Raw genomic sequence first — 25,334 nt, 5'->3', positions numbered from 1 at the left:
CCAATGGTGCACCAGTAAACCTTGTCCCTGATTGCCCCATCTAGACCTCTTTTAACATTGCCAGGCTCAGTGATGCCTCCAGTGAGACTGGCAGGGCGGGGCAGTCTGTTCAATGCTTGTCTCCCCTTTCAGTGAAGAACTTCCTGCTGATATCCAGTCTAGCCCTCCCCTGCTGCAGCTTGGGACTGTTTCTCCTCTTCTGCTTGTGCTTGTTAGCTGGGAGGAAAGACCAGCCCCACCTGGCTACAGCCTCCTTCCAGGCACTTGTAGAGAGCAACGATGTCTTCCCTGAGCCTCCTTTTTTCCAGACTAGACACCCCCAGCTCCCTCAGCCACTCCTCACAGGAGTTGTGCTCCAGATACTCCATCAACTCCATTGCTCTTCTCTGGACTCACTCCAGTATCTCAACATCTTTCTCATACTGTCATAGCAGAGGGACAATTACTCTGCTCAGTTATGTAATAGGCAATTTACATAATGATTTCATGACATAATTTGCATTAAGTCATTTTGTGTGTTAACAGATAATTCAGTGGCTGAGTTGTATGTCAGTAGTTGAGGGACCATCATAACTAGCAGGACTACATCAAGTTATGGCACAAGCAGAGAAATTAATAATAAATGTCAGGTAATTTGTGACTTACCATGAGCCTCAGTCTAATGCACATTATGATTTATTCCTCCCCACCTCACAAAGCAAGAACACTTTCCAAACGAGTTATTTCAGTGAACTGGCCAGCCTGGTGGCTTGAGACTTTGTGCCATTCCTAAGATTGTATCGCCAAAGCAAAAACTAAAGTTGCATGTAATTTTCTATGCTATGTGCTTGCATTCCCAGGATTTTAAATGCCAAATGTAGAGTGCATTGTTAGATACGAAAAGAAACTGCTACAAGGAATTAAATTAGAATTTTCTGCTCTTCAGACTTACTTACCCAGGAACAATTTTCATGAGGGAAAACCAAGATTATCCTATGAAAAGTATAATTCTGTTTATCAAGAAACTCTGTGAACAGTGGTGTCACTCCTTGCACCTTATAGACCTGCCCATTCTTTTCTCACTAAAGAGGCATCTTTTAGAGCCAGTATTCCCAAAGGTTGAACTAATTTAACCTCTGGTGTTGTAAAACTGTACCAGCTCACACAGAGCTATGCCAGCTCTCTCATAGAAAAGATGGGGAGTGACTCCTCTGTGTACCATTACATTTGTATGTGGCTTCTTTCAAGTACCTTTTTAAAGGAAGTTTTACCCTTAGCAACATCGTTATACCTGAGCATAAACCTGTGCAGTGGGTGAGTGTGGCTTGTGGGTGAGAAACTGATGCAATCAGTGCTGGGCAAAAGAAAGTTGCAACATTGCTCATTTGTTTTGAGGATGAGGGAACATTTTTAGTTGCCTAACTGTGGTCCTTTACTCAATGGTCCTGGGAGAGATTGGTAATTGACATCATTTTTATGGCATAGTTATTTTCATCCTGGTGTTCCAGCTTGTGAAAGTGTGAACTGACCTTGTAGAATTCTTCTCCAAAAGGATAAACTGGGTAAGGAAGAAATTATTTCTCGTGAGGGTGCTGAGATGCTGGAACTGGGAAATTATGGCTGGATCATGACTGGAAGTGTTCCAGGTCAGGTTGGATGGGGCTTTGAGCAACCTGACTTTATGTTTCTGGTGGCGGATAAAGAAAGAGGTGATTTTTTCCATTCTGCTACTGCTGCCTGGTATGAGCAAGGAGGGAGAAAGGAAATATGGCTGGCTCCTGTTGACACTCAGGTTCTGTCTTGTGCACGGTGTCCGCAGGAGAGGCCTCCAGGAGGATCCAGGGAGAGTAAGAGAAATGCATCATGTCTGTTTCACTGTATGCCATCAGGCCACACAACAGGAAGGAAGAATGTCAGGAAGGAACATGTCAGGTGCATCAGTCTGATGCCTTTCTAGCCTATGGACTCGACAGTGTTAGGTTTAGAGTTGGACTCAATGATTCTAAAATTCTGTTCTAAACAATTCTGTGATTGTCTGGTCTAGTGAAGGTGTACGTGCCAACAGCAGGGGGCGTTGAAATTAATGCTCTTTTAAGTCCCTTCCAACCCACACTCTTCTGTGATTCTAAGAGCTGGTCTTTACTTGGCTGTTGTGGATCTCACTTGTTGTGGGTATTGGTGCCAAGATCCAGATTTTCTATTTTTATACAGGCTGTGGCTGGGATGAAATTGGTTGTCTCCATAGCAGCCTGTATGAGGCTGTGTTCTGGATTAGTGACTAAGAACATTGGTTACACAGCGCTGTTTTGGCTGTTGCTGAGGAGGGGTTGCCAGCATCAAGGCCTTATTTTTGTCCTTCTTTTTCTCCTGCATTTACTGCCAGTGAGTAGGCTAGAGGTGGGTGAGAGGCTCTGAAGGAACACAAGGAGTCACATCTAATCCCAGCTGCCCACAGCAATATTCCATACCAGATGCCATTGTGCCCAGCACCAAAAGCTCTGGGAAAAAGATGAGAAAGTGGGGACATTCATGGTTATGGGATTTGTTTTCTCAAGTAACTGTTAGTGTGCCAAACTGTTAGTGTTCCTCTGCTTGCTGCTAGGGAATTGTGATTAAATTCTTTGGTTGCTTTCCATGTGTAGCTTCACTTTATCTCCTAAGCAGTCTCTATCTCAATCTGTCTTCTCATTTTTGCCTTTACAATTTCTCTTTCCTGTCCTGTTTAAATGGGGGTGAACAAGGTCAACCCACCATATTCTTCTAGAAGGCCTGAGTCCTAGTGGGAATGGAATGGGAGCAACTTATGAAAGCTGGGGCTAAAGCTCTTGGGGTCCCCTAAGAGCAGACCGAAGTAAAGCTGGTGGTTAAGGCAGGATGCTAAGTAGTTTTTGCATTGTGTAATAGACTGCAAAAGCCTTGGAGCACTGAGGTGAGATTAACTTTGGAAGCAGGCCTTCCCCCTTCCACAGGCTAGTAAGCAAGGTGAGCCTGAGGCCAGCAGACATCTCCAGGCAGGAGGACAAGGTATGGAATTGTCAGTTCTAGGGGTGTCACTGGATGCACACCAGTGTCACTTCTTACTCTGTGTATAGGACAAGGTGGACCTGACAGGAATACAAACTTGCCCTGGGGCAAGACAGGATCCCAAACTATCATCTTGTTTCAGCAGGTATCATTGTGCAATATAAACCTTCCCTAACCAAAGCCAAAGGGAAAAAGAGGATATGATGTTGAAAATGGTAAGCCATGTCCTAAAGGAGATGGAGAGGATCACATATCTGAAAAACACTCTGAGTAATAGCCAGAGCTTGCACTGCACCCCACAAGAGAGCTGGAAGGAGTAGGACAGGCCCTCTACCACAGCTTTTCCCAGGGCTGTATTCACCTTATGAGCAAAGTTCACATCAAGGATGAAAATTGTCCACTGTTTGTGCACTGACATACCCAGTGTGTACTTGTACACTCCTATGAGAAAGCAAGTGGTTTCCCAGCTGTGCTCTTTCCCAGGAATCAGTGTGCATGCCTAGGAATGCCTGTGCTGGAGCCTGGCAGAGCCACATCCCCCCAGGTCAGCACCGGCCATACCAGGCTTCCAGTATCACCGCTCTGCTCAGGGTGCATGTCACGGTGATGTGCATCCCTGTGCTGGAGCTGCTCTCTCCATCAGGAAGGTTCAGTAATGCACAGTTCACTGACAGAGCCTTGCAGCAGCTGGGCAACAGCTCTCTGGTTGGAGCTAGCTGGGGCTGGAGTGCTTGCAAGCCTCAGTGCTGAAACTGCCACACCAGGCAGCAAAAGGGAACTGGTGTGTTACAAGGTAAGTTAGATTCAGCACACAGAGGAGAAAAGAGGTAAAGAAAGAAGCAAGGTGGTACCAGAGTCAAACACACTATTTTAAATGTTTTTTTCTTCTAGGGTTTTAAAATATTTGGGAAACCATTATCCATAGCAAAAGTATAGCACTGAAGTTACGACAATTCTAGAAATTCAGTTCTAGATCAGTGTTTTGATTTTGCCAAACGGGCCTCAGCAGAAGGTATGTCTAATGCTGCAGCGAGTTAGTTCTCTCCCTTGGGCAAGTTGCCTAATTAAACTTTGAGGACAATAAATGAGTGCCAACAGGCTTCTGCAAACAAGGGGAGAAGTACTGGTGTCACAGCCCTGGCTGTGTTTAGCACTGCTTGCTAGTGTCTCTTCATTAACTCTCTTAATTTAGACTCTCTATAAATTTGTCACTAAGTCATAAAGTAAGCTTAAAATACCACAATTAAGCCAATGTGTTTTCTGTGGTTTTACTGAAACTGAAAAAGTAGTTCTGTACCAAAATGTACACAGTTTAGTAATACAAAAAAGTTAATTCTGCCAGACAGAATGTCAGTTAAATCCACCAAAATGAACACTGAATCACCATTTATTGCCAGACCAGTGTTAAATAAAATCATTGAATGAACATAGAAACAAAGTAATTCCAAATTTTCTTAAATAAAAATAGCAATTAGCAACAATACTGCAGGAAGATAAACATTCATGGTATTTGCTATTTACATGCCATCATAACATATCTAGCATGTAGTATGTCTTCATGCTTGCACATTACATTTATGAGCTCATTACAATGGATATTAACGCGTAAATGTACTACAAAGCAACCCACCATGATGTATATCAAATCTGCACATTAGAAGAGCACCTCTACTAGTCACCCCTTTAGGAATGATGCTGCAGGAAACCCAGCCCAATCCACTGATTCCCCCCACAAAAAGTCAAACAAGAAAAGCCAACACCAACCAAACAAAAAAATCATCAAGCATATTAATAATTTTCCTCCTGTGATTAACTAGGCAGGGCTATGCATTTAGCAGTATTCCTGAAGGTGAATCAAACCAGAATAAACCTGGGTTTTCTTTATTACAGTAAGAACACCTGAGACTGCTTCACTGGTCCAAGTACAGTATTTTATTACAAAAACTGCTTCTTACATTAACATGTCATTTCAATGAATCCCCTTAATTAGTACTTTTCATTGACAAAAAAGCTAAAATTTATTCTTAAAATAAATATTCCCCACCTTAAAAAGAAAGTTCAAAAGGAAATTAAAAGAAAAAAAAATCCCCTCCTTTTTTTTTATAAGAACAGCGTGGTCTTCTGGCTTAGTTTTATTTCAGCTGAAATGGTGGATAAACACCTATTCTTGGAGAATAGGCGTTAAACACCTTATAAAAATCCCCAACATAAGGTACACAATGTGTATGTATGTTCCTAAAGAGAATTCTTGTTAAGTAAGTGTAAACATCTGTTCTTGAACATCTGTTCTTGACTCCTGTTTGAATGCACTCCTATCAAATAATGTTTCTCTGAGAAACTACATTTGCTTAAATATCTGACACATAACTGTTTTGAAGTTGCCATTTCATTTTTTCTACAAAGTACCAAAACAGTTGTAGACACTGTTCTTCCCTACTTCAGTACAGATTATATTTAACAGTTCAAAATATAAAAGATCACAAGTTTTACATAAAGGAATAACCTAGATTGTGGACTTAAACACTGAACACTGCTTAGCTGAAGCAGCAGCAAATTAAGTACTATATATAGACAGAGATTTCTATTAAACTAATATAATTCAATTAAACTGTCTGATAGCCTAAGACCTGTTTTACATGTGAACAAATTAAAACTGGGAGTTCATAGAAAGTGATTAGGCTTGCCATCACTTTAAAAAACATGCTTGCTTAACCAGAAAATAAAGATGGCAAGGACCAGTGCATTCAATCCAAGTTTACACCAACTTCTTTTGTTTTGTTACTTTAAATGTACAAAGTACATTACATAACTTTTTAGTTTAGTAGTTAGCAGGACCTTATTAGGCAAAATAATCTCAACCTGTGAAAACATTAGACTGACTCTTCAGAAAATGATGTGTAAGAGTAAGAGTTTGAAAGCATGAAAGAATTTTTGTAAGAGTAAGAATTTGAAAGAATTTGAAAGAATATTCAAGATATCTGACAGGACTTCTTTTCACAGTTTCTAACCACTGAAGAAGGTCAAGCATAGCTAGTCTCAAGTCTTGATCTCTTAGTTTCTCTTACACAGACATCATTGCGTTGAAGGCAATCTTTATTCTAAACTTCATAGATTTTGGTTTTTTTTCCTTGTGCATCTGGTCAGTTCCTAAAACAATTCTTCATTTCAAACCCATTTTAGTACTCAAGCTGCCTTTTTAGTGCAGGTTCCTTGAAGATCCTGTAGATTTATCTTTGACCTAATAAAACAAGCAAGATAACTATATTAGACAGTTAAAATGTTACACTGCTTCTGTGTGTTGCAATTAGTCACATAATCATTATTGACTCTCCTGTACTTGTAAGAGGATCAAAACAGCAGATAAATACACAGATTTTTCCATTTTTTACCTGTTGTGGATCATGTGGCTTTTGACTAGATGCCCTGCTGCAAGAGCAGCCATTAATGACAATTCCCCTGCCATCACTGTAGCACAAACAATTTTAGCAAGCTGACGGGCATTTTCACCAGGGTTATCTTGGCTTGCACCTTGAACCCCTAACATCTGGAAAAAAATACAAGGCAGTATTATGCTATGAAATTTAAGTCAATTTATTATATATTTGGTAGTATTTCTCAATTATACCCAATGAGTCTCTTTAATATTATTAAGACATTAGTAAATGTCTTAAGCTTTAGAAACTGGATATATGAAAACAGTTCATTAGACATTTCTAACATTTTCATATAAATACACCAAGTTTCAAGCAGCCCCATTCCTGCAATATTGCTTGCACACCACATGAAAGCAACCTTTGATTTAAGAAGATAAGTTGCTTTCAACTTTGAGAACTATACCTGCAAACAGGCCTGCTGTGGGAGCAGGTTGGTGCCGCCACCAACAGTCCCTATTTCTATAGAAGGCATTGTGCAGCTGATGTACAGGTCTTCATTGGTGGAACCAGTTCTCTCCATCAAAGTGATGCAGTTGGAGCTGCCCACATTCTGCGCAGCATCCTTCAGATCAAGGAGGAGAAACAACAATCAGACACTTAAATCAGTGTTTGATTAAGAATTACTGAACTAAAGAAAATGTGAACTGGTGTATAACAAACCTACCTGACCACAGGCAATGTAGATCGCTGTCACAATGTTTGCTGCATGTGCGTTGTAGCCACCTATGCTACCAGCCATCGCAGAACCCACCAAATTTTTGTTTATATTAACTTCAACTAGATCTTCCGTAGTTGTTTTCAACACCTGGACAAAGTGATAGATACACTTTTACTACCCTTTTCCTCAGGCAGGAGTAGAAATACTCTATTTATGGTTATTCGTGGCCCTCACCCCTTGTTTGCCTCTGTATGGAATTTGAATCAATCATTGTCCTGGATACCTTTTATTTTTGTTCCAAAGAAAACTTTTAAATATAGGATGTCCAAGTAACAATGGAAAAGTCCAAACAAAGGGTTTGGACTTTCACAGGCCTTTGAGAAAAGCTCACAGCTGGGTACTCCATTTCAAAGTCTCCCTTATATTCAGAATGGAACAAGTAAAATTATCTTGGCAGAAACATCCCATTAATTTACCTTTACATGACTCCAACATTCCTGTCAATTTGTTCCAGACACTAAACTCTTCCCAAATTTGTTTTGCATACAAATATGGAGCCAAACAAAAGTTCCAACACAAACAACTATTCTACATAGGTAAATAAATATTATGAACAGTAATATAAAATTAAATGACATATTTATTTTTAGTGACTGGATTTTGAAACTTTCAAGTAAGAGATTTATACTGAATTTAATACAAAAGTGATCAAAGATGGTCAAAAGAGATACTGTTGTTGAGCAAAATTTAAGATATTCCTGCACAGCAGGAACAGTATTTATGTGCACAAAGTCTGCAGCACTGACAAAAATATAACATTGATGTATTATAAGTTCAGTATAAGTAAATGTGGTGACATACAGGGCTGGGGTTTGAGGAAAACCTTCCCAAATTTACCTAAAAATTATCAATGCTCATGAAAGGACTACCTCCCCTTTACTACCCTGGAATGAAATCTTGAGGTTACAATAGATATTGCCAGTCAACAATTTGAAAAACAGTAAACTACCCCAGAAGACATGAACTATGTCAATGTATAAATCCATTTTGCATACACTGTTAGAATCCTGTGTCAAATTCTGTACCCAGAATTTTAGACATGGTAGAACTGTAAAAGATACAGAGGTAAGCATGTTCAAAGACATACTGGAAGTCGGTTTACTCACTGCTGATAGAGACTCTAGTACATTTTAGTCTGAAAATGAAAATAGCTGGGAAGGTGGACCAGCTGTGTCAGAGCTGTAACATCTTGAACAGTTGAGAGAAGATGAAAAGTCTTAAACATCTCTCCCAGTACAAAACTGGGGCATCATCAAATGGAATTAATACAAAAGTAGTTCTCACACAAGGTGAAGCTGGACTGTGGAATACTGCCCAGAATAGTAGTTCTAGAAGTTCATATAGTGTCCCAGAAGAGAATGGACAAATCACTAAGGGAAAGCAAGCAAAAAAAAAAAAAAAACCCACCCTATCCAGTATGCAATCACCCACTTATAAGATCTTAAACAAGTGTTACAATGCATGAATTCTTCCTTGGATATTGTCTCCCATGGCCAGTGCCGACAACCAGGTAACAGGCAATGGATTTTATCTGACACAGAAGCCATCTTCTGAACTTGGGTGGAAGAGAATCTAAGACACTGTTGTAATGGAGGACAAGCCGGCCAGAGTATACAACTGGCATTGCTTATAAAGTAATACCCTTGGTCATGCGAGATGTCAAGACAGCTTTGGAGTAAGTAAACTACCTGATTATCCGTTTCCACTATAGTAGGAAGCATGTAAATACTGAAGAGAAAGCCAGGTGCGTGTGACACAAAATATGAGTGAAAGGGTTAAAAGACTGTCTTTAATGACACACAAAACACCACATGTAAACATCTGTCAAAATGTGGCATAATTTTTAAGAGGTTAACCATGAAAATCCCAATGCCTTCAACTAGGTATCAAACACATCACTATGCATCATTAAACACATACACACTATTTCACACTAGCCACAATGAAAAAGGAAGAATCTACTGACTCAGAGAAATGGCTTATCCTACAGAAGTACGTGAAAAGACATTTAAGAACCATCCTTACCTGTAAAACAACTTTCAGTTCATATGTACAATGTAAAATAAGCATCAGTTTTGCAAAACGTATGTATTTTTATAAACAAGAGACCAGACACTTACTTCTCTAACAACCTTAGCTGGAATGACTGCTTCACAGACAACAGACTTTCCTCTTCCTTCTATCCAGTTTATAGCAGCAGGTTTTTTGTCTGTACAGTAGTTACCACTGATAGCTATAACTTGAAGGTCAGGAAACTCTTCATTCAGCCTCACCAGTGCTTTTTCAGTACCCTGTTAGAGAGAAACAGGTAATAGGCTAGGTTTATCTTTATGGGTGTAAAACAAGCCATTCAAGGACAGTGGAACAGTATCCTAATCAGATAATCAGTTACAGTGGAAGAAAAGAAAAATAGAAAAATACAAAAAATATAATGAAGAAACAAGAAATAGAAGGGGAAAAACCACAAACAATTATGACTATCTTTTTTCTAATCACTCTGGGAATTACATTGGGGAATAACTGATTTTTCCCAGTACATACAGACTCCCTGGATCCATTCTAGGTACATAGACATATGGGTACCATACTGAAGATACAACAGGAACTAAGTTAAACTATTACAGGCATAGATTGAAAAAAATCTGGATGTAGAGGAAAGAGCTTCTTTACACCAGGAAATCAAGACTAGAAAATCTGCTATATTAGGACTTGTCTATGATCAGATCCACTTTTATAATGGTTCTGACTGCCTATTCTAAAAGAAGTTTAAGTCTAACATTATTCATTTTGCAATCTAAGGATCTAGATAAGCAATCTAAGGATCTAGATATGCAACCTAGAGATGCAGTCTAAGGATCACATCTCAAATTCTTCCCCATGTTTGCATAAAAACAAGCAAAACTAGAGAACACCTCTCTGCTGCCACTCCTAATTCTTTATTAACTAGGAAATGATAAACACAGTAACAGAATAATTACTACTAGATAGAATCTTTGGCTTAAAGCAACAGTGCAACCATTTTAGCTTCCTATTACCAAAAATACTGTCTTTAAATAATTATAAAAATATAAAATAAAAAATTACTTCCTTCCTTCATAATTTTCTTCCTAGTTTTGTCTACACTTAACAAAACCAAAAATTTTTATTGCTTTATGCAAAGACCACTGTGTCTTGTCTTTGTCCTCCAGATGTCACAGGTTATTAGGCTATTTTCAAAAAGGAATACCCATTTTTTAAAAATACTTAAGGGGACTGATCCTTACTTTTGAAATCATATTCATTCCCATTGCATCCCCTGTTCCAGACTGAAACCGGATATAAAGGTTACGACCAGCCAAACTGATGAGAAGTTTTTGTAGGCGGGCAAACCTGCAAGAAAATGTAACTATTACTTACAATGCTCATGGGAATATTAGCTTTAAGTGGCAAAATGGCAGTAAATCTTTGCAAATTGCACTGCTAAATACAGTATAATAAATTCCTTTACAAATAATTTTGAAAAGAGCTATAAAACCAACAAGTCCAGTCTTTGACGATCATCCTTTCAACAGGACCACCGCACCAAGTGCTATGTCCAGTCATTTCTTGAACCCTTCCGGAGATGGTGCTTTCTTGAATAAGTACAACAAAAATATTCATTGTTAAAGTGTTCACTGCCTTTTTATGTTTTCTATCCCTCAACTTCAAGAAATAAAATATCCTCAACTGCTAACATAAATTTATTCACTCGTATTCCTTAAACATCTCACTACCAGATCTAAAGTAATAATCAGGCCTTTGGAAATTCTGATGTAAGTTTTACAGCAAGGCAAAAAGCATGCTATCTTCAACACTGCAAGCTGCACAAGTCACTCAAAAGGCAGAAAGTACTGCATTTAAAAAGCAGCATGAGCTGATTCTGGCCAAAATACAGATGTATCTTTGGCTGATGCTTGTTAAGAAAATCTCTCTCTGAATCTTCCTAAAGCAAGAAGATCATCATAAGCCCTAGAGAAAACTTTAGGGCTTGAAATAGACTTATTCTTACCACTGTTTTACATTTTTTTAGCATTTCAGTTCTAGCATTAGTTTACCTTGTATTTTCTCAGATTAATACTAATATCATCTGAAAGGCTTACGACCAAACTGAGGATTTTTTCTGCATAGTAATTACAGTTACAGTTACTCTGCCTAGTAAAAATCAAAATAAGATTATAGGATCTTTTAAAAAAGCTTAGACAAATTAATATTCTATTAATTATTACAGAATGTCTATCTATTTGTTGTTAACATACAGCAGTTTACCATTATCAGTGAAAAATGTTTATTGCTAGCCTTGGCACACAGCCAGACTGACTTCTGTCCTCTTAGATACTCACAGCATTGGGACAGCCAATTGCAGTACTCAAAAAAAAACCAACTGAGATCTTTCTACCATCCACAGAAGTCTTATGTCTGGAAATGAAGCTGGAACAGTCATCATACTAACCTACTTGTGCTGTCAAAAGCTTCCTTCATTATTTTAAAACCTTCGGGGCTTTCAAGCCAGACTTTCACCTCTGCAGCCTGGCAAGCAGTGGGCAACCTTACAACAGGTCCTCGAGTCATCCCATCTGCCAGAATGCGGCTACTTGCTCCTCCACCAAGCTAAAAACCAAAGCAGAAAGGGATAAAGTAAGATTACTGAAACTTCAGTTTTCAAGAAATCAAAAATACGCATTATATAAACCTGAATATGTTTAGGTTTATATAACGCATATTTTTATGCATTATATTTATGTATTTTATAATACAGGAAGTTTTCTAAGCTTTTAAAGTCACACAGTACTTACACATATTGCTCTACATCCTCTGTTTGTGCTTGCTACAAGACACCCTTCTGTTGTTGCCATTGGCACCTGAAACTCTTTGTTATCCAAAACCAATGGTCCTGCTACGCCTACAGGAATAGGCATATATCCAATCACGTTTTCACAGCAAGCTCCCATCACCTTACAGAAACCAAACAAAACAATCACTTAGGTTACATTCCAGTGGCACAGTACAGCATGCTACATACAATGCCTATGACTACACCAAGGCATCTTTGTAAAACACAAATTTACCCATAAAGCAACTCACTGCCACCTCAAAAAGTTAACAGCTATAACTATCAACAGCGAATGTTACTCAACACTAGGCAAGATATATTGAATCCTGTATAGTACTAAATGTTACTTAAATAACCCTGAAGTTTTAATTTAAAAAAATATTCAGTTTTAACTTGTGCTCAAGGTTATTTTATTATTATCATTCAGTTGAATTGTGGCTCAGTTTCAGTAGAACTCCAGATTTCTCAGATAAGTCAGCTGCATACTTTGATAGGAAATATTTTTTGGATAACTTACAAAACTCATGCACCACCCTAGGTTTAAAAAATTAAGAGCAATTAAAGTTGGTGCCTTGTGTCTGCCTTTTATTTTTTTCCTTCTACATAAGTTTTGACCATGCTTATTGTCAACTCACATGCATGACTATGGATTTATTTCCTAGAACCATAGACTTGTTTGGGTTGGAAGGGACCATAAAGACCACCTAGTTTCAATGCCCCTGCCAAAAACAGGGACACCTTTCACTGAACCAAGTTGCTCAGAGCCCCATCCAACCTGGCCTTGAACATTGCCACGTTTGGACCATCCACACCTTCTCTGAGCAACCTGTTCAGTGTCTCACCACACTCACAGTGAAGAATTTCTTCCTAACATCTAAATCTGCTCTTCTGCAGCTTAAGGTTGTTCTGCCTTGTCCTTTCATTACAGATTCTTGTGCAAATTCCCTCTTCCACTCTCTTGTAAGCCCCCTTCAGATACTGGAAAGTGCTTTAAGGTCTTCCCAAAGCTTCCCCTTCCAGGATGAAAAATCCCAACTCTATTAGCCTGTCCTCACAGGTGAGATATTCCAACCCCCAATCAACTTAGTGGCCTCCTCCAGAATCGTTCCAACAGGCTCATGTTTTTCTTCTTCATGTGTTTGGAATATAGTTAAACAGTGAGTTCTGCTTGTCTACTTCATACTTACCAAAGAATAATTATAATTCTTGTAAGGAAGATACTGCAAAGATGAAGGTTCAGGAAGTTTCTTAGATAACATCTGTCTGCGAATGGATACACCTCGCTCCTGGGTTTCCATCAGGGTTTCCAGTTTGTATGCAGGAATATGCTTAGCATTAACTAAGCTGATAACCTCAGCATCAGTAAGAAATTTTGCTCCTTCCTGGAAACAAAGGGTGGAGAGAGAAAACAGAGACTCTCCTGGTGAAAATCATTTTAAATGTTTCTAAAAGAAAAAGAATAACAACTTTACTTTGCTAAAGGGGTCAACTGCCAACATCAGGTTTTACAGCAGGCCAACATATGATCAAAAACTTTCATGATCAGACACACACTCGTACGTGTACATGATGAAGCTCCAAAGACTTGGAATGTTATCAATGATGAAGCTGATCCCTCTTCCTAACCTTCTCAACTGACTTGAGAAGTAACTCATTAAAGCGTTTTGTTTTAGCTGTGACCTCCACACTCCCCCATGTTATTAAAGCCATGTAATTTCCTGAAGAATGATATTACAACCAGTGGGATCATCTAAAAGCTGGGAAAAGAACTCTAACAATTCTTAAATCAGACACTGCAGTAGGGGTTACATAAAATAGTTATTTTTCCATACCTGTGCATTTCCAAGTATACGAACACATTCCTCAATAGAACGTGGCTCTTTAGGTAACTCAATCTCTTCCTCTTTTCCACTCGGATATGAAGAAGTTTCCACGGGGCTGGAATTGCCAACCACAAATGTAGCCTTGGTTGATGACTCTGCTAATACAGGTTTTATGACTTCAGCTGTACAAAGATAATAAAAATGAGCTCCAGTTAACAAAATACTGAAGTTTTGATACCAAATATAATATGCTACCAAAGACTGCACAATTTGTTCCAAATACTCATTAATGGGTCCAGACTTTAAAATTATAAAAATTACCTACCACTTTCATCTTTGGATATGAAAGCTTCTTCTCCTGTGTTAGATTTTTGATTGTTTTTCAGAACTCCAGTCTGCTTCCTGCAACAATTTTCAGGGACCTTTTTCTGTACCATCACAGGAGATGTTATGGGATTCTTCAGTGAGAGCGTAGATTCAGTCTCCGCTTGCTCAAAGAAAATATATTTGACAGCAAGGAGAAGGGCTAATCCAAGTGTGATTACTTGCTCAATATCCATACTGGCCATTCTAAAAATGATCAAAAAGTAAATACAGAGTATATACAATTTGTTGCTTGTAACAGCATTCTGGTATTTTTTTACTTCAGAAAGGGTAATATTAATTCCATCCTCACATAGTTACAGAAATTCCATTCAGGAGATATTTTCTACCAGGATGTTGAAGTATTGTAGGCTAGGGTGGAAAAATCATTCTTCATACTACTATCAACATGAAAATCTTCAGATGTCATTAAAGAGTTACATAAATCTGGCTAAAAAGCAGCCCCAGTAGAAAAAATGACTGTAAAGATTCACTGATAGCCACATCAAATTGATTTGACACCTATCCCCCAATGACAAGACAAAGTTTCATTTCTCATTATCTACCAATTAGAACTACTATGATGCACGATGAACTGCTACGAAGGGACAAATACCCCAAGCCTATACCCGAAAGTTCTGACTTCTCAGAAATAACATGAAATGACAGGTGACACTAACTTGAATTGAGCTGAAGGAAAAGCCATAATATAAAATGAGTTTTGCACCTTTTGCACTTAGGTGTGAATGGTGAGAAACTCTATGTAAGTAAATTACTCTGATGCAGTTTTAAAATTATTTCCCGGTATGCTGTGAAAGATGCTAGTGGGAAAAGAATGTTTTGATGCATACAGGAGAACGAGCTCTTGATCATGTTCTTGACTACTGCAAGAGTTTGGACAAATGGCATAATATTGACATTTCTTCTGAAATGTCACCTCTGGTTCCAAGACGTCCTAGAGTGGTCAGACCTGAAAGTCTGCAAGTCTTGTGATCTAGGATAACAAGCTTCTAGATTGGTAGCAGTAGAAATATAGCACAATCACACTTCTGTGAAGCCACCCACCGAGAAAGGTAGAACTGCCACAGTGAAACATTAGGTTCAATTCTCTTTGGTGCATTCTCATCCAATCCCACTGAATTTTCAACAGTACTGTTTTGAGCAGCTGGTTCCGCTATCCAACGACTGTGGGCGTGAACAAGAACCAAACCCAGTGACTGTATCAAAAACACAAAACAAGCATTAATTTTTCAAATGTAACTTGGTATCTAATCTAGTAAGGATAAATATTGCCCTCTTTTTATTTGGGTTTTTTTGCTAGCTTTTTCCCCCAAGTTTCCCACGCTTCTAAAATCCAAAAGCTGATTTTCTACACCTCTAATTAACACCCTTTTTGGCCTACTGTGACACTGTTGTATAGTAGCTTTGGATGTGTCCCACCCACACTTTTTCTCTCACTCAAGAAATAAGCAAAGGAAGCTGAGGGTACTGCAGGGGCAAGAGGGAGTACACATGAAAGAGCCCTGAGTGCTTGGCACAGAAATGCCATAGGCAGGAAAATGACAGGTGTAGATACAGGGTAAGTTAATTAAAAACTATGACTAAGTTCAACTAATGGGCTTCAGAATACAAGTCTATAGGAAACAAAAGCTTAATTTTTGCACCAGGACACCTCACTGATTGCATAACCACAGATGAAAAAGAGCCACAAACCATAATCATTTTGACCCTCTGTGTCACAGGATTTGGTTTATTCTCTTCTTCTTCCAGAACACGAGCAAAATGACTAAGCTGCCATATAGGGCGCCCTTCACGACTCTCTCTTGAAAGCTGCAATAAAATAAAAATAAGTCATATATAGTACCTATTAGAAGAACCAACAAATAAGATCCCACATTACATTTTTATTTGATTATTGACAAATTACCAAGAGTCTATAGTTAGACTTTTAATTGTGAAAAACCCTGGACAGACAATAAGTTACAGTATCATCTGTTTAGTTTGCTTTAGATCACAACTACTACTGAGTGTGACTCATTTACAGTGATATTTACACATTGCTGTCATGTCACCAGTTTACTTTGAAAGGAAGATGAACATGCTGGCATACAACTCCATGATGAAAAATACAGCTTACAGAAGCACAGGGCTGAATACTAAACTTGAGGTTGTCTTGAAGCTGGTCTTACCTCTAATACCAAGGACACACAAGCTGGAAAGAAGGTCATGAAGACAAAGTAGTTGGCAAGAACAGACATACAGCCAAAGCAGCACATAATTTCAAGCTGTCGTACACCTAAATAAAAAGACAGTTTTTACATTTGAATATGCAATTAGCTATAGCTGAATAAGAGCTGCTGGACTAAGAAAGAAATCATTAAACTGACATTGCTGATTACAGAAGGAACTATCGAGATTAATTAAAAACAAGCATCTTAAGGCCTACTCATTGTGCATTGGCTTATTCTAAGCACAATATGTATTTATGTAGTGACAGAAAAGTATTTTAAGGTGTAATTCTAAATGAATACAAATGAAGTTCACCAAGATTTTAAACTTCATCATGAAAGCTTGAAACTCCTTACTTATTTGAGCAAAAAAAAATTAGCCAACACTATGTACTGAACTCCCTTTTCAAACATGGGATGTTCAGAGAAGAAGTAACAGTATACACCCCACCTAGTTCTTCAAAAGTATCCAGAAAAAGCCACGCTATGCATGGTCTACATGCAGTATGTAACTGCCTTAGTAAGGATCAAAGAGCTAACAGGATAAATTGTTTTTAAAAACTATATACAGCACCAAAATAAGTTTTTGTCCCTAAGATATAAAGAAGGAAATTATTAATACATATTATAATTATTAATACAAATTATTAATACATGATACCCTGAAAGGACTGAAATTATTTGAAGAGCAAGTGCTAGAAGATGCTGTTAAGGTATGCAGTGTAGTTGGAAAAAACCCAAACCAAATCTTATGAAAGCAGCTGCACAGATGTTCATTCCTACTTCACAATGCTCAAGGAAAGCCATTACATAGTATTTAAAACTTTGGTTCAGCATGTATATATTATTCATATTTCCAGTAACCAGTAAAATAAGCTAATTAGGAGATAGATAAATAAATAGATTAAGTTGCTCCACTCTCATGGCTAACACCTATTATTTGAAACTCTCCATACTCTAATGTCTCTCAAAACGTCTTTTTTAACTGGAAATATTTAGACCCTTACACTGTATGGCTCACCTGACATGGTACCAACACCAATTACAAGACACTCCACAAGTGCATCCAGGGTAAACGTAGGGCCTAATATTGCCATCCCACGTGAAATATTTTCTCTTACTTCATCCTAGAAAGAAAGATTTCTGTCCATTAACATGAAGACAAAAACCAAACTAAGTTATACATAACATGACTAGTAAATAGAGTAGTATTATGGTGGTAAGGCCTTCTAAAACATTTATTGAAAATGAACTATTACGAGAAAGTATACAGAGAATCTATTCTATTTCCTCTAAGTAATTATACTTTCACTATTGACACAAAATTATTTAATTTTGACTAATTTCTCTACCTTTGCCTCATCAGTATTCTAAGCTTCTACAACACTGATGGGCAGAGACATTAATTACAGCAAATTCAAAAGAACACCACTTCTAAATCTGAAGACATGATAGAAGGCATTTGTGTCATGGATTTCAACATTTCTTACAATCACACATCAGTACTTCAACTACTATTACTTTAGTATTTTATATTTAATTCTGTAGACTCAGCTGATAGAAAAGAGGTCACAAAAGGCACTAAAGCTTTCTGATGGGGAGAAAAAGATTTCCTCCAGAAAGCAGGCATGATAAACTCTAGAGAGCTTGCTACTGTTTTCCTGGTGATGGTATTTTTAGGGCAGCAGGGGGGAAAAAACTGTAGAAGAAACCTATTTGTAAAATATTCTCTTAAAATTAATAAAAAATTCTGTACCTGCAGTAATCATAAATAATACAGAACACATTATATTGCATATATAGAAACTGTACATTGTAATATACACCAAATTCAAATACAACACAATGTTTGCCACAGTTAGTATGTGTAAATGCCATGTACAGTACTTTGTAAGCACAAAGTAATCCCAGTTAATATACTCTTAGTTCAGAATTTGGACTATTAGGAAACAAACATTACCAGGTACAACAAGCAAGATGTCCTGTCAATCTCTCCTAATGTGTTGTGTTAAATGTATTGGAGTACGGATGTTCTTGTCTGCACATATGCTACATTCATTCTGCTAACATTTGGCCTAAAAATTATGCTTCTTTTTGTAGTAACAGTGTAACACTGGATGTGTCTTTAGATACTGTTCCTGAGTCCTAGAAATTAACTATTTCACTATCAGTAACCATTTTAAGGAAGACTTTGTCTAGGAACTTTAGCCTCCTTGGAAGAGCTGTAAGCATTGCTGGTTTTAAGTTCCAATTTAATGAAGTCATGCTCATACATACAATTAACAATGCCCATGGCTGTGCACACTAGTTTTACCATATTACTATTCACTTGAACACTGATCTGGCTTGAAGACAAGAGAACAGAGAATCTTGATAGAATTTGATCCTTTTGTTATTTATGTATCCCCAAGACATTATTTGCCTGTGTGTCTCTCCACTTGGATTACTCATACAATTATAAAATTACTTGTCTTGAAAGGGGCCTTCAAGCTCACCTAGGTTCTAATCACCTGACATGGGACAATGCTCTATTCTGAACATTAAATTAAAAATCACCATTGCAAGACAAACAAACAAAAATCCCAGAGCAAAGCACCAAACAACCAAAAAATCCTCAAAAATAACTCCCCTGCCTGACCTGTGAGTTGGAACTGAGCGCAAATTTGGCTAATGCACTTGCTCTTGACAAATCAATCAGAAGCAGGAAGAATGGTAAAGCTTCACTGAAAAAAACAGAGGCATATGTTAAAATTCAAGGTTTATGGTACAGGAAAAAAAAATATAAGCATGAAATCGAGAATAACAATTCATTACTTACTTTAAACCTGTCAGTTCTTTATCCAAGAAGTGAATTACCACTGTACTAAAAACAAAACTTGAGAAGATTGTGAAGAGGCCAGCAATACCTTAACAAAACAAGAGAATAGGAAATTTTTTGCCTATATATAGGAAGAGGAAAAGGAAAAGAAAAAAACCCCAAAATTCTCCCGCTTTTAGATGAATCATGACAATGAATGATAATTTCTGTCTTAGTGCACTAACAGCAGTTGAGACGCAAACTGAAGGAGAAGCTATTTTTTACAGACATTAAAATCTAAAATTTGTAATGTATTCAAAGTAAGACTCAAAAGCCATAAATCTTAATTAAAATCTTAAACAGCTCTACAATTTTAAGTATTTCACATAATAAACAGTTATTTCAAGAATGACATTTTCGGTGTTTATATAATCCTACACAACCTTCCCCCCCCAAAAAAATAGTACTTTGATACGTGCAAAAGACTTCTTCTGCTATCTAGAAAATAATTAAAATAATGCTGTTGTGAATATAAGGATTAAAAGGTTAGTATTTGTTACCAATTTAGGTAAACCACGTCCCCCACAATTAAAACACATACAGCAAATACAAAATTCAGATAAAATACCTAAAATGTATTTTGATCCAAGCTGCCTTAGGTTCTGAAACTGGAAATATATATAAAGAATTGCTATGCAGCGTGTGATTGTCAGGATGATGATGTCACTGCTCAGAACATCCTGTATGAAATACAAAGCAATTTAGTTAGCTTTCACACTATGGGAAATTCACTGTGAAATGTTAAGTTCATTGTAAAGCCGCATTAAAAGTTAAGTTCCAGAATAAAATAAATACCACTGTTAGTCTTGCCTTAAAAACACTAAAATGCTTGGTCATTGCATCACTGTTTGCATATAGTTTTGCTAATCAAAATAAGAAAAGAAGGCCATGAAGAAGCTTCTCCACAGCTACTTTACTCCTAATATATCACAGCTTGATCATATTCTATAGAAAACCCTGGATGGACCGATTAACACCAAAGAAAATTATTTTAAATCCTTACACCAAATAAATTATTTTAAACCCTTACTTCTTCAACTTTGGGGCACTCATAATTCCAGCCACAGATCTTATCATTCCCAGTGAACATCTTCATAGACATCATGCAGATAGTGAGAGTCACTGTTCCCACAATGACTTCCCATGGATGAGAGGCTACAAAAAGGCCATGCATTCGGAAGAGTCTGGACAGCATTTTCAAGGCTGTTTCTCTATACTTTGCAAACCTGCAGCAAAGGAATACTTCATATGAGTACAAGATTCAGTGAAAAAAGATACACCTCTACACTTTCCTGCAAGACATCCTTCAGGAAATAAAAGCAAAACCACTTAAGACAGAGAAGTGTAAAGAAACTAATCTTTACCTTTCCTACAATCATTCATGTAAAACACATTTATTTCTAATATTCTAAAATATTGTGTGTGATCTGCTCCTGTCTTCTCAATCTTTTTTTGTTGTACTACCCATCTTCCTAGTTTCTTCATGGCCTTTGCCACTGGGATTAGGTCATCCATTAGAGTAGGGTGCTAGTAAAGCCAAGGTTGAGGGTTCAATCTCAATAAAGGGCATTCATTCAACAGCTGAACTCAATGACTTTTGTGGGTCCATCCAAATCAGAAGATTCTGTGATTCTAACAGTAAGGCCTCACCACTCTCATGAGATCTCTCCAAATCTTCCTATCATACAATTTTGATACTGCTTTGACTCAAAATCCTTGTTTTTACCTTCTATGTAAGCACTCACTAAATTCTGTTGTTTCTCTGTACTCATTCTTCCTGTCAAAAATACTGATGAGCTAGAAAAATTATCAATTAACCATTACTGGTAATACTCAACAGCAGGAATTGCAATGCTATGCTTCTGACTGTGTCTTCTCTACTTTCCGTTCAATATTATTCTGTGATACAAATTAATTACAATTCAAAAATATTCCTTCTTCATCTAAAGCATGCAAATCCTCACATAACAGTATTGTGGCAGTTCTCTTCTACATTTACTATTCCCTGTTTAATGGTGCATTTCATCATCCCTCTGCTTCCAACAGATAACAAACGTTTACCAGAAATTTTCACAGCTGTCCTTCTCATAACTAACAATATGAATGTTCAACACGTCCTTCAGACCAGATCCTGGTCTATCTGCTCTGCGTTGTTTCTTTATGCAAGTCTGCCAAAGATCTTTACTTATGTTTTATACCATAGAAATAAATTGTCCTAACATTCTCACATACATTAGTAACTGGACCTTCCTTTCCTCACTGCACAGAAACAACAGCTTACAAAACTGACTGTAAAGTTTAAAAAATGCTTAATAGCCTGGCTAACAGAGACAGCCTGCAATTTACATGCACCAATCTAGTACTGCAAGATTTCCATGGAGGCCTGAGGGGTCCACATACCACCACCTCAAAGACAATAAAAAAATCCATTTGTGCCGTCCTAAATGCAACAATCCATCCATAGGACTTTTGATATTACTTACTTGCTTGGACATCAAAAATGAAGCTGACATTCAATGGAGAAAATAACAGGCAAATCTATCTGCCTAAGTGCTCCTGAAGATACCAGAATCATCTTGGTTTCCTACCAATACCAATCTGAATCACATGAGCACCAACAGCAATTATTTATTTTTCTTTATCCTTCCACAGTGAAGGTGTGACAGGATGTTTGTGGCTCGTAGAGCCAAACTTGGAAAATAATTGAGAAGACTGCCTTCCTTAAGAACAAATTATTTAATTTCCTAACTGAATGGCTGTCTTCAAATAAAATAAAAAACTAACCCCCTCCTTTTAAAGTTGACATTATTCCTTCTTTTTCTCTATATCGTATACACTTCATTCTGTTCTGTAAATTTACGCAATTCTTGCAAAGCTGTTTCACACTGGTATTATAATTTCTCCTCAGCACAATGGAAGGTACATTTTAATTAGGAAAACTAAAATAAAACCCAGCCAGAAGAATACCTGTGCTGAAGATTTTGAAACAACACAAAAAACAGAAAAGGCATCACAACATCCTCTGAAAACACAAGTAATTTTGAATACCACTCTATTTCAGGAAAATCATAACTAGCAGTTACTACATGACTTTATAGAGTTCTAGCAGTCCTGAACCTAGTAATACTGCTAACACAACTACTTCACCTGTTTAATTTTGGAATGATTATCTGACAATCAAAAAACAAAAGACTTCAGAATCTTTTATTGAGAAATTGTTTTTTCTATTTCTAAACAAAAATGGCAAAAGCAAAATGGCTTCATATAATTAACTGTGTGGGGGGGAATGCATTAATTCATTTATTAAAATAATGATCCATAGTATCTTATTAGTATTATTAACTGCTGCTATCCTGAAATACAGGATGCCTCATCACTCATCTTGGGGTTAACTAAGTGATACTAAGTCCTAACGCAAAATGATTCTTTAAAGTTTTTGTGTTTATTTAACCTGCCCAAAGCGCAGGATGCTTTCTACTATGCAGTTGACACTTCTAGAAAATATTGATGATTTCACCTAGTGATTCTGCACTACAGTGCTCTAAAAAAAATTCAATGCATAACATCACCTGGTATTTCTGTTTAAAATATTTATGCACACACACTGACTTGCCGCTTCGAATTAGCAAGACATAACATTAAATATAAACCTAAATTTAACGTCTTTGTAATTCTATTGAGTTTCAAAATGGTGGTTCAAAAGGGATGCTTTATAAATCCTGTTTGCCTTTATTTTCAATTAACGATTTCTACGAGACTAGAAAATAAAGCAATCCATTTTGAGAATGCAAAATATGGACAAACCCCAAACGTGACTCCCTCAAAAATTAACCAGAGTATAAAAAGCAAACTAGACCGGTTGTATGTAAACGTTTAGAGCAATTACCACCCACGTAACAGGACGACTTACCTCTTAAATTCTTAAGGTTTGGTACACAGCTCTCACTAACCCCAGAGCAATCCTCTGCAACACCATCTATTCGATCAGCACTAATTTCCCATCTCCTGCTATCTGACTCAGCAGTACCTACAGGAGCCAAGCGGCAACAGCAGCCCACAGAAAACCCGTGCGGAGCTCACCCGGAACGCACACGACAGCACAGAGCCCTGCCAGAGAGGCAGTTTTTGTCGAACAGGGGAAACGCGGGCCGCCCGACGGCGTCAGGAGGGTAACGGGACAGCGACACGGGCATCCCCCGCACGCCACCCAGGGCGGCGGTGAAGCGCAGCGGCCGCCGCTCCCTACGTGCGGCGATAGCGACGCCGCCTTTCCGAACAGGCACTCGGGCCCGGAGCCCGCCCGCCGGGCACGGCGGACGCGTGTTGCCAGCCCCACGCCCCCCCCCCCGCAGCCCCGCGGGTCCCCGCTCACCGCCGCGCTCCAGCCGCGCTCCCCGCTCCGTCCCGCCGCGCCCCGGACTGCGCCGCCGGCCCCGCTCCGTCCCGCCGGCCCCGCGCCGCGCCCCGCCCCGCCGCGCAAGGACACGCCGGCGCCGCCATCGCCCGATCGCGCGGCCAATGGCGAGCGCGCGGCACGCCCCGCCCGCGCGCGTCACCCGCCGAATCGCCGCGGCAACGGCCCGGCGAGCGCCGCGCGGCCCCACGCGCCATCAGGAGCGGCGAACACGCCATCGCGCCATCGGCCGCCCGCCAATGGGGCGCCGCGCTCCCCGCCCCGCGGCCTCTGATTGGGCGGCTTGGGGAGCGCTGCCACCACCTCCCGGGCCCGCCCCGGGCCGCGCTCAGGGCGCGCCCCGCCGCCGCGCTCAGGGCAGGGCCGAGTCTGGGTCTGGGGCCAGAGCGAGCTCCCCCGCACGCCTCCGATACCGCCCGGTCATACCGCGCTTTGCTGAGGCATGGAAAGCGTGTACATTCCCAGCTCCTGCTTTTGGGAAGCAGCGGTGCTCCTGACTCCCTGGGGAAGTGGTGGGAGGAAGGCAAAGGCAAAGTAGTATATTTATATTTGTGGCTTTCGGCAAGAGAGGAAGTGCAGGTTTTGGTTCACGAAGCATAGGAAGCTCTGAGAGACCCACCAGGAGGCGTTCGTGTGTAATCTGTGCTAGGTGGTCTTTAGATGGTCTCCCGAGGTTCCTTCCATCTCTAGCGATTGTGTGGTTCTCCTGGGCACCGAGTCACGGGGCTGTAAAACAGCACTGCAGAGTGGCAGGGGCCGTTCCGTGTTCCTGGGGCTGAGCATGTTCAACTGCAATACAAATACCTGCAGCGGTTTTGCGGTGCATGATCTGCCCCCCGGCTTTCCCCAGACTGTATCTTACATGTGCCACTTCACTTGGAAATATTTCTAGTAGCTCCACATGGCACTGTGCCCTGAAAAATTAATGTGAACCTCAAAAAAGGAAGTGCTGATGAAAAGGTTTCCGAAGAACTCCACCCAAAGTAGTTGTGAGTGATGAAATCGTGCCATCTCTTTTAACCTGTAAATACACTTTTCATTCTCGTCTTCGGTATGATGTTCCTAAATCTTAATAATTTACTGCTGCATATCCATCTCCCCTGATAGCTTCTTTAGTGTTTTTTTTTTTTGTATCTCATCTTCATTAGCTGAAAAGTGTAAAGTATTAGCAATGAGATTTCTGGACTCTAATATGTGTTAATATGTGCACCAATTGCTGTAACTGCATATGTATATGACTAAGCCAAAGCAAAACAGCAATTCATACAGTTTCAACAATTATATGTAATTCACATATCATTTAAGATGTCCTTTTGTATTTCTACTCTGTTTCCCACTTTTTCCATACACATGATTTGGCAAATAATAAAAATCCTAATTTACCAAAGTCACTGGGAGCAGGCATCACTATGGTGATTTGGGGTCTGTAGACTCTGCGAGTACATGTTACCACCTGTGCTGACATTGAATTCTCACATCTGCAGCTCTGGCGGTGGCCTGCCTCCAGCCTGTGTGCTGGAGTGGCCTCGGGGACAGCACTGCCCCCCTGCCCAGGAGATGGCAGCCAAAGCTGAGCGAGAGCAGCTCTGCCTGAGGAAAACGTTGTTGTAATTGGCAGATGACCACTGAAGAGTGCTACTGCAAA

General features: G+C 39.1%; 1 protein-coding gene across 1 annotated transcript; it reads right to left on the bottom strand.

Moving 5' to 3' along the window:
- Positions 1-4,912: 4,912 nt before the first annotated feature.
- Positions 4,913-23,712, bottom strand: HMGCR (3-hydroxy-3-methylglutaryl-CoA reductase). Its single transcript, XM_058823367.1, has 20 exons — positions 23,648-23,712; positions 20,306-20,501; positions 19,844-19,955; positions 19,237-19,324; positions 19,057-19,141; positions 17,440-17,545; positions 16,380-16,486; positions 15,904-16,020; positions 15,256-15,407; positions 14,153-14,397; positions 13,837-14,009; positions 13,192-13,386; positions 11,967-12,125; positions 11,624-11,781; positions 10,419-10,524; positions 9,276-9,446; positions 7,102-7,242; positions 6,841-6,999; positions 6,393-6,547; positions 4,913-6,241 (listed from the first exon to the last, which is right to left on the bottom strand). The coding sequence occupies exons 2-20, from the start codon at positions 20,468-20,470 to the stop codon at positions 6,187-6,189; spliced, it is 2,649 nt and encodes an 882-aa protein (XP_058679350.1). The 5' UTR covers positions 20,471-20,501; positions 23,648-23,712; the 3' UTR covers positions 4,913-6,186.
- Between the last annotated feature and the right edge of the window lie 1,622 nt (positions 23,713-25,334).

This window comes from Ammospiza caudacuta, chromosome Z, assembly GCF_027887145.1.
Source record: "Ammospiza caudacuta isolate bAmmCau1 chromosome Z, bAmmCau1.pri, whole genome shotgun sequence".
In the NCBI taxonomy this organism is placed as follows: Eukaryota; Metazoa; Chordata; class Aves; order Passeriformes; family Passerellidae; genus Ammospiza; species Ammospiza caudacuta.
The sequence above is the reverse complement of the archived record's forward strand: the minus strand, read 5'-3'. Positions and strand labels throughout refer to the sequence as shown.